The sequence below is a fragment of the Carlito syrichta genome, unplaced genomic scaffold (assembly GCF_000164805.1).
Source record: "Carlito syrichta isolate Samal-C Ts95f unplaced genomic scaffold, Tarsius_syrichta-2.0.1 Scaffold302386, whole genome shotgun sequence".
Classification (NCBI taxonomy): Eukaryota; Metazoa; Chordata; class Mammalia; order Primates; family Tarsiidae; genus Carlito; species Carlito syrichta.
In genome coordinates, this window is record NW_007246482.1 from 565,025 (window position 1) to 574,639 (window position 9,615).

General features: G+C 39.2%; 1 protein-coding gene across 1 annotated transcript in view; it reads left to right on the forward strand.

Moving 5' to 3' along the window:
• The window catches only part of RALGAPB (Ral GTPase activating protein non-catalytic beta subunit), a 101,788-nt gene that overhangs the window by 30,504 nt on the left and 61,669 nt on the right, over positions 1-9,615 (forward strand). Inside the window, exons 10-13 of the mRNA XM_021711584.1 lie at positions 1,657-1,824; positions 2,277-2,391; positions 2,764-2,911; positions 7,988-8,052. Coding sequence (XP_021567259.1) covers positions 1,657-1,824; positions 2,277-2,391; positions 2,764-2,911; positions 7,988-8,052 — 496 coding nt within the window. The remainder of the gene's footprint in view (positions 1-1,656; positions 1,825-2,276; positions 2,392-2,763; positions 2,912-7,987; positions 8,053-9,615) is intronic.

A 9,615-nucleotide genomic window follows, 5' to 3' on the forward strand; every position in this document is an offset into this window, starting at 1 on the left:
CCCCCCCCCCCGCAAAACCAAGAGCAGGAACCAGATACTAGAAAGTGGTCAAGGGGCAAAGCAACTTTCCTCTTTTCTGTTTCTGTCTTCATGGTCTCCTAGAACTGCTTCATTCTTCTTTTCTCTGAAGATCACTTTCTTATATGTATTATAGAATGCTTCTAAGTTTCCAATTTTCTTAGCCTTGGTCTAGAACCAGCAAGGCTAATTAGCATCTCTGAATCCTAATTTCAGATTACTGGGAAGGAATGTCTGATTAATCAGATGTCTGTCTCTGGTTTAGTTAGGTGCAGCTGTGAAGGTGGGTCATATAAGGGTGCTGGGAGCTCACCCCTTCTGGTGGGGGTACATTTCTCAGGAGAGAGACCATGGGCTGAGGAGATATCCCAAGTGGTGTAAGTAACAGTAAGGAAGAGGGCTACGACCATTAGCTTCCTGTCTTACCCATAAGACTGAATGCTTGGTTAGTATGACAAACCAAAACAACAGATTTGGAAGAGGACAAGTGATAAATTTAGTTTTGAACCTGTTGACTTTGAAGTGCCTGTGGGACATTTGTCAACAAATTTATTAAGTGCCTACTTTGTGCCAGAATTTGTGCACAGGAGTACTGTAGTAATCAATAGACTTATCCCCTCAGAAATCCAGTAAGCTTTTGGCTAATAGAACTGGAGCTCAGTTAAGAAGTGTGGGCTAGAGCCGATGTGATTATATTCAGTGTTTAAAATCAGGCTAGTAGAAGAAATTGCTTAGAGAACTGAGGCTGGCAGCCCTAGGAACACCACTGTTAAGGGGCAGATAGGGGAAATAGTCATAAAGATCAGAGAAGAATAAGGAGAGGAAAAGGGTGTTATCAAAGGGTTGAATGCTTTCAAAAGGTAGAGTGTGTTAAGATGTAGACGTGTCTCTTGGATTTGGTTATTTACTATATTGTTTTAGTTGTGCTCTAGAGAGAGAAGATAGATTGAAATAGTTAGAGCAGTACCCGGTAAGTGAGGAAGCTGTTTCCTACGAGTTTAGCAGAGAAGAGAAAAGTCCCCCAGCAGAGGAGTATACCAATATAGTTGCCCCTGAATGATGGGAGAGATTGACTCCTTCGTGAGTTGATTGAGGGAGGAGTTAAAATTAAGATATATTTAGGTATATTCCTAAAAGGAATCTTACTCAGAGTAACCTCCATGCCATGATGAATACAGGATTTCATGCAGGATTCTTTCTTTCATTGTCCCCCCAAAAATAATGGAGACGGGAACAAAGTGTAAATATATTATTTTTTTCCCCCAGAAACTGTGAAATGCTGCAGAATTTTGCTACCATGGAATTCAATTCAGTAATTCCTCTAGTTTATTGATGAGTAGTGCAGCCATTTGTTTTGTTTCATTCTGGTTGTCTCATTTGCAGTCTCCTATAACCTGAGTTGCAAGGCTTGAGCTTTAAGATGGCATAATAGACGTGAATCTTTTTTTTTCTTCATTAAGAAAGATGATTTGGTTCTTAGCGTATGTGATTCAGAATTGTTTTAATTCCAGTAATACCTTTTAAAGGTTAGAAATAGTGAAGAGTAGAAAATAGACCTTCAGATGACTATGTAGAAAATAATAATTATGAAAACTTTTGATCAGCAGTTTGTTTAAAATTTTTTTCTTGCTTTCCTAGATTTTACATGCTTTTAATTCAAGGTTTGCAGATAAATGATTATGTGTGCCACCCTGTCTTGGCCAGCGTTATTCTAAACTCCCCTCCTTTGTTCTGCTGTGACTTGAAAGGGATTGATGTTGTGGTTCCTTACTTTATTTCAGCTCTTGAAACCATTTTGCCTGACAGGTAAGCTATCATTCTCTATTATTATATCAATTGTTTCATTTTCCCTGTTCTGCTTTGGTGTTTCCTCCCTGTTTCCTAATGTATCCTGTCTAGTTGTCTTTATAGTTCGAAGGGGACTCAGACCACATTAAGTGAGTGTAGACTGTCCTGACCTACCTCATCCCTGAACTCCTTCAGTTCTGATTTGTCCATGGGCCTGTTGAATCCTTTTTGGCTTGGTCTATAGGAGGAGTAAGAGCAATTCCAGCCCAGAGGTGCTACATCTGTAGAGTAGGCCTTATGTTTTAAATCAATAATCAATTTCTAGTTTAATTCGGTAATAGTTTAACATAGAAATTCACACACATATCTACAGTGCTTGGATTATGAAAAGTTGGCATAATATATATTTGGCAGTAGCTAAAAGTGTTCTTTAGTTGAAAATACCTTAATAGCTTTTTATTTTTTGGCAGAGAACTCTCAAAATTCAAAAGCTATGTAAACCCAACAGAATTAAGAAGATCCTCCATTAATATCCTACTTTCTTTGTTGCCCCTCCCTCATCATTTTGGCACAGTCAAATCTGAGGTAATGTTTTATTAAAGTTTTTTATGTTCTATATTCTGTTTTGTGTGTTCATGTAAGTCAAATGGTATTTAAGTGGAACAGGAACTTTTTTTAAAAAAAAAAGAGACTCAAGTTTTTTCAAATGAATTAACAAAACTGATTTGTTGTGATATTTTTTGTCAATTTGCCAGCTTACCTTGGTCTACCATTTCAAGTGGTTATAGGTCAGTGACATCTGATAACTTGTTGAGTTAGTGACAGATTTAGCATAGTGGCTAATATCAGACTAAAAGCCTTGCTCACTAGTCTGATCTCTTTGTTCACTAGCTGTTCCCACATGGGCATAGTGAGCCACAACAATTGATGTTAAATGTTTTTTTTTTTTTCCCATAGGTGGTCCTGGAAGGAAAGTTTAGTAATGATGACAGCTCTTCTTATGATAAACCAATAACTTTTCTGTCCCTGAAGTTGAGGCTTGTGAATATACTAATAGGTGCCTTGCAAACGGAAACGGACCCCAACAACACCCAAATGATATTAGGTTTGTGTTCATGCATTTCTTTGTAAGTGAAAACCTAGGTACTGTCGACTGCAGGCATGCTGAAGACATAGGAATTAGTGACAGGAACCTAAGCCTAATGAAGCTCTACTTATTCTGAATCAGAGGCAGAGTTTATTTGCTCTTGTAAAAAAAAAAAATGTAGAGGGATGAGATGAGGGAAGTAAAGCATTGCAGTTGTCTTGGTTGGTCATTTTAATTTTACCTTTTGCTTTTCTTTCTCTCACTCCCTTTCCCTTCCTTCCTTCTTTCCCTCTCTTCTTTCTACTTTGCCCCTTCCAACCCTCCCTTCTTTCTTCTGCCTCTCCTCTTTCTGCTCTTCCTCCTGCTCATGACTTACAGGTTTTGTTTGTCTGTACTTTCCTTCTGGTTCTCTGTTTGATCCTGGCTTTTTTCCCCTCATTCATTGAACACATCCAGCTCATGATAACTTCTTCAGAGCCTTACTTAACTATTCCTCCTGCTGGAATATTCTTTCCCTAGATTTTTGCTTAGCTTTTCCTTGTCATCTTAAGAGAGACCTTCCCTAGCAGACTCTGCTATTTCATCATTTTTTTCACAGCACAGTACCTGAAATAACCTTATTTGTTTGTTTAAATGTCTGACTCTCTCCTTTTCGCTATATTTTTCAAAATATAAAGTATTTGCTGTTAGAATGACAAATCTACTATTAGCAATAAACATAGTCTTACCTCCCTTAAAATATCTTCAGAGAGACCCACATGAGCAAAGGGGCTCTTCTTTATTTCCCCAAATCCAGTTTTCAAATTGCGTAAAAAGCAATTTACTGTATTAGAAAGCAATATATTTTTAGTTTTTGCTTCTGCATCTCAGTACCACTGAAGTTCAACTCTGGATATCAAGCTCACCTTGATAGTGATAGCTCTCAGGAAAGCAGGCTTTCCTCTGCCCCCTAACAGAAGTGCCACTGGACCAAGTTAATGCAAATACCATCCCAACCCACAAACCTGGGTAACAGATAGAACTTTCTGCTTCTGGACAATTGATCTTTGAGTATGCCTTGACCTTGGCAGTGGTTAGAGGCTTCCTTTCTCCTCTTTATTAGCAAAACTGGGATTAGGCTTCTTAAGATTTTTATCTGTTCAAAGGCAGGAGCAGACATTCCCTTTAAGCTCTTCTATCCCTAAGGAGGTAGGAGACATGTCCTTTCAGAAGGAACACAATCCTTAAGATGTTTCTACAAGGATTCTAAAATGGAGAGAGACTGATCCTGAAGAGATGGGTCACAACTGCCAAGAACAGTATTTATCCAGAGATACCCAATCAGTTGAGTTGTCTAGAGCTGGGTAAAAAGTTTTGTAGGGTATTATAAATCTCAGATGCCACTAATTTAATTGTGGGCATGATATTCTAGTTTCACAAATACAGTTTTTTGCTCTTTATATTTCCAGTTATGAAGTATAGCTATGTTCTTTTTTAGCCTGGGTTTTTTATTTAGCCTGAAGATAGTGTGGTCAGTCTGACCAAGGGATGGAACCAGAGACCACCAATGACATCAACACTATCTCGGGGCCAGATGCAGTAGCTCATGCCTGTAATCACAGCACTTCAGGAGGCAGAGACAGGATAATCATTTCGGGCTAGGAGCTCAAGACCAGTCTGGGCAACATAATGAGACCCCATCTCTACAAAAAATTTAAAAATTAGCCAGATATGGTTGTGCATACCTGTAGTCAGGAGGCTGAGGCAGGAGGATTGTTTAAGCCCAGGAGGCTGAAGCTGCAGTGAACTGTAATCGTTCCCCTGTATTCCAGCCTAGGTGATAAAGCAAGACCCTGTCTCTTAAAAAAAACCCTAAAAACTATCTCAGATACATTTTGAACCCAGAGGGGATGTATGTGGAAGGGGTATGTTTTGTTGTGAGAGGACCTGCAAGTTATGGTGTTTTAGGTTACTTAAATGATATAGTTTTGCTTGAAATTATCTAATTTCATTTGATAAAAGATAATTTCTACATTTGATAGAGTATTTTGTTTGCTATCCCAGTTCTCTGAAGAGCTCCCTATGTACATTCTGCAGAAGAGTCAATTATCACTCTTGCCATAGATTGGCAAAGCCCTTTCTATCTTCTCTTTATCCATAGTGGGGAACAGCACTCCCCCACTGGGATGGAAAGATGTGTGCTACACTCACCATCTCATTTCTGTCCTAGCCTTTCCAGAGCTATGAGTGTCTTGATCATAAATAAATGGCTTGCCTTCAGACTATGCAGACATCGGCAAGCCCCAGACTGTGTGCCTTTAATCATTCTTAAAAAGCAGAAAGGTATAGCTGTGATTTTTATTTTGTTGTTTTTATTTTGTTTTTTAAAGATCAGAACCTAGTTTTAAAAGTATTCCATAATGTTTTTCTTGGTTTGTATTACCCTTAAAATTAAGATGCTTTCATCTGGTCTTTTACAGCAATTTAAAAATGTCTGATAATGGGCATGTTTTTATGTAAAGCAAAGTTTGACCTTCACATTTATTTTGGAACAATGTGAGCCAGGTTCGGTGGCTCAGCCTGTAATCCCGCGCCTTTGGGAGGCTGAGATGAGTGGATTGCCTGAGCCTGCGGGTTCAATACCCGCCTGGGCAGCGAGATCTCATCTCTACAATAAATCAAAAAATCAGCTGGGCGTGGTAGCACATGCCTGTAATTCTGGCTACTTGGAAGGCTGAGGCGGAAGGATCGCCGGAGCCCAGCAGGTCGAGGCTGCGGTGGCCGGGAGCGGCCACTGCACTCCAGTCTGGGCAACAGAGTGAGACTCCAACTCAAAAAAAAAAAAAAATTGTGATTTTAAAGCTTTGGGGACAGATCAGAATTAGGAAATTTTATCTTATTTATTTTATTTTTTTAGATTGGAAAATATAGTTTGTTTATTATTAAGCTGGAGTCTGTCACCCAGGAGAATATAGTTTGTTTGTTTGTTTATTTATTTATTGAGTCGGGAGCTAACTCTGTCACCCAGGCTGGAGTACAGTGGCATGCTCACGGCCACCTCAGCCTCGAACTGCTTCACCTTCCAAATAAGCTGGAACTACAGGTGTGCACCACCACACCAGGCTAATTTTTTGGTTTATTGTTGAGATGAGGTCTCACCAAGTTGACCAGGCTGGTCTCGAACCCATGGGCTCAGGCAGTTCTCTCGCTTCTATCTTAAAAGTGCTGGGATTACAGGTGTGAGCCACCATGCCCAACTAGAAAATATAGTTTATCTAGAAAGTAAATTGGGGCGCGGTGTGGAGGAGGATTTGTTATGGACCAAGTAATACTCAGTCGCTCCCCTTGATACCAATAAATCAAGGTACAGGAAACTGGTAGAAAGAAGTTTATTTCTGAGTTCAAATCCAGGGAGCAGAGCTGAACTTGAGGTCTTTCTAAAATGGTTCTGCTCCAAAGTAGGGAATTTTAAAAGAGTATCTTTTCTGACCAATCAGTGGAGTTATTAGTACAGTTGACCCTTGAACAACACAGGGGTTAGTGACACCAACTCTCCAAGCAGTTGAAAATCCACATAAAATTTTTGATTTCCCCAAAACTTAACTACCAATAGCTTACTGTTGACTGGAAGCCTTGCCAATAACATGAACAACTGATTAACACATATTTTGAATGTTATATGTATTATATGCTGTATTCTTAAAGTAAACTGGGGAAAATAAAATATTGAGAAAATCATAAGGAAGGCAGTACATATACAGTATTTCTTGAGACTGTAACTTTACATTCTCTGTTTACAAGAGAATCATCTGAATTGGTGGGTGACTGCAGCTGCAGTCTCAGTCTACAGTACATAGGAAACAGTTCAACTTGTATCATAATGTCATGACTTTTCTCTGCTTCTTGACAGCACTAATAGCATCAGTAGTGGCACTTCATATGGGTCCCATGGTCTTAGTCTAGGCTTATGGTATTGCACTAAGTATGAGGAAAAATACATGAGAACCACAAGAGATCACTTTTTACTGCGATATGCAATTTACTAGAGAGATGAACTGTTCACATGGGGAGATGATTAGTGCCGCATGGCATTTTGGGTGGATATTTGTACCAATTGAGCTCATCCCAGTAGCAACAGGTGGTAGCTACAAAACTATGAGAGTCATATAGTATGTATAGTACAGTTAATTTATGCAGTTATGACTTAATCCTGCATCTTTACATTTGTTTACATTTCTCTTGCTTGCGAATGATGCCATATATGGTCTGTAAGTGTGTGTGTGCACACGTTTTCATAAATTTTAACTTTTTATGATAAATTTGTATATATTTTATGGTAGCAAATGATAAAATAGACTTGTATATACATGTATTTTATGCATTCGTAACATACAATTAACTTGTTCTTAATATTTTCAATATTTGTAGGCTTTGCAGTTTGTTTTTCAAATTGTTGCAAATCTCCAAAAAAGCTTTCTAATATGTTTATTGAAAAAAAATCTGTGTATTTACAATATAGAACAGTCTTTGAGAAGTTTAGCTGTGAAGAGAATGAAAGAGCAGTTGCTGAGTACTACTAGGGGAGGGAGGGAGGGAGGAAAGTGGGAGGCACATGACAACACAATGGGTCCTTGGGCTACTACCAGGGGTATTGAGGGCCAACTAGAAGTCCAGACTTCACCTGCATGCAGCCTACTTATGTAGTAAACCTCATTTGTACCCCAAAAATCTATAACAAATACATACATTATAATAAAAATTTTTTAAAACCTATGTATATGCAGCTCAAACCCATGTTGTTCAAGGGTCAACTGTAATTTTATGGGAATTTCAGGAAATGCTCAGCCAAAAGTATATTTTGTTCTCTTTTTTAAACATTTATTTTTATTTGTTTAAGAGACGGGGATCTTGGTATGTTGCCCAGGCTGGTCTTGAACTCCTGGCCTCAAACAGTCCTCCCAAAATGCTGAGATTACAGGCATGAGCCACCATACCTGGCCCAAAATTATATTCTTATCTCCGCTATTAAACATACAAGATATTGAGCTATTGTAGTGTTCTTGTGTATTTTATATAAAACCCTTTTTTTTTTTTTTTTTTTTTTTGCTTTTGCAGGGGCAATGTTAAATATTGTTCAAGATTCAGCACTTTTAGAGGCCATTGGTTGCCAAATGGAGATGGTAAGACGCATACTACATGTAATCTGTCAGAGAATAACAATTTCACATTTTATGTAAATTATATTCCAAAACGTCTGACTTTGTGATTTTCAAAGGTCTTTCGTTTATAAATCCAGCTCATTGACTGAGGATTCTGTTTTCAAATAGCATGTATTTTGTAGTTTCTTCCCTTTCAGTGTCTCAGCAGTTTTACATGAGGTCCCTGAGAGATTTTATTTTATTGTTTTTGAGTTGGAGTCTCACTCTGTCGCCCAGACTGGAGTGCAGTGGCACACTCACGGCCACCCCAGCGTCAGTCTGCTGGGCTCTGGCAATCTTTCTGGCTCAGCCTTCCAAGTAGCTGGAACTATAGGTGCGCGCTACCACACCCTGCTATTTTTTGATTGATTGTAGAGATGGGGTCTCGCCACATTGCCTGGGTTGGTCTTGAACCTGCAGGCTCAGATAATCCACTTGCTTCAGCCTCCCAGAGTGCTGGGATTATAGGCTGAGCCACTGAGCCTGGCCCTGAGAGATTTTATATTAGAGAAACTCCTGCTAATTCCAGTCTTTATTTCTTAGCTATGTCTACTTAACATTCTTACTTGTTTTGCTGTGCTGATGAACTGACTTGAATAATCTAGGAAAGCCCCAGCTAGCAAGTATCTAGTTTATTTTTTTCTATCTCATGCCTTCCTAGCCCCTCTAGACCAAAGTTTTTAGATTCCACAAAGCAATAAATCAAAAAAACTTCTAAATAAAAAATGCTCAGACTTCCAGTGCTCCTTCCTTCTGTCTTCAAGATATGTGTTCCCTAAGGAGTAGAGGCTGGGGAGTGGGAGAATTTACAGAGGATATTGGGGTGAGCTAGGTGGATGTAGGATGGAAGATCAAATTATTGTTGAGGAAATTACATTTATGTCTCGGTAGGTGACTAGTAATAATTTGCTCACCTCAATACAATGAATTGGGTTTATATGGGGAAAAAAAGAGGGAAGTCTTTAACAGATAGGTTTATTAGCCCCTATGCATATAGGAGTTAATCTTTATATTAACCTTAATTTCTTACAGTTAGTGTTTTGTGATAAAACTACATTTGAAAGTTGCTGTTGTTTGTTTGTGTTTTGTTTTACTTTGTTTTTGAGTCAAGGTTTCATTCTGTTGCCTGGGCTGGAGTTCGGTGGCACAATCATGGCTCACTGCAACCTTGACCTCCTGAGATCAGATGATCCTTCTACCTCAGGCTCCTGAATAGCTGACACTACAGGCATGTGCCACCATGCCTAGCTAATTTTTTGATTGATTAGGTCTCACTGTGTTGCCCAGGCTTGTCTCAAACTCATGGATTCAAGTGATCCTCCTGCTTCGGTCTTTCATATTGCTGGGATTACAGGCGTAAGCCACTGTATCCAGCCTATGTTTTTAAAGGTTATATTCCTGTTCTGAAGTTTTGCTTGGAAGGCACTAGGGTATTTTCTTTTTTTTTTTTGAGTTGGAGTCTCTGTCGCCCAGACTGGAGTACAGTGGCCGCTCCCGGCCATCGCAGCCTCGACCTGCTGGGCTCCGGCGATCCTTCCCGCCTCA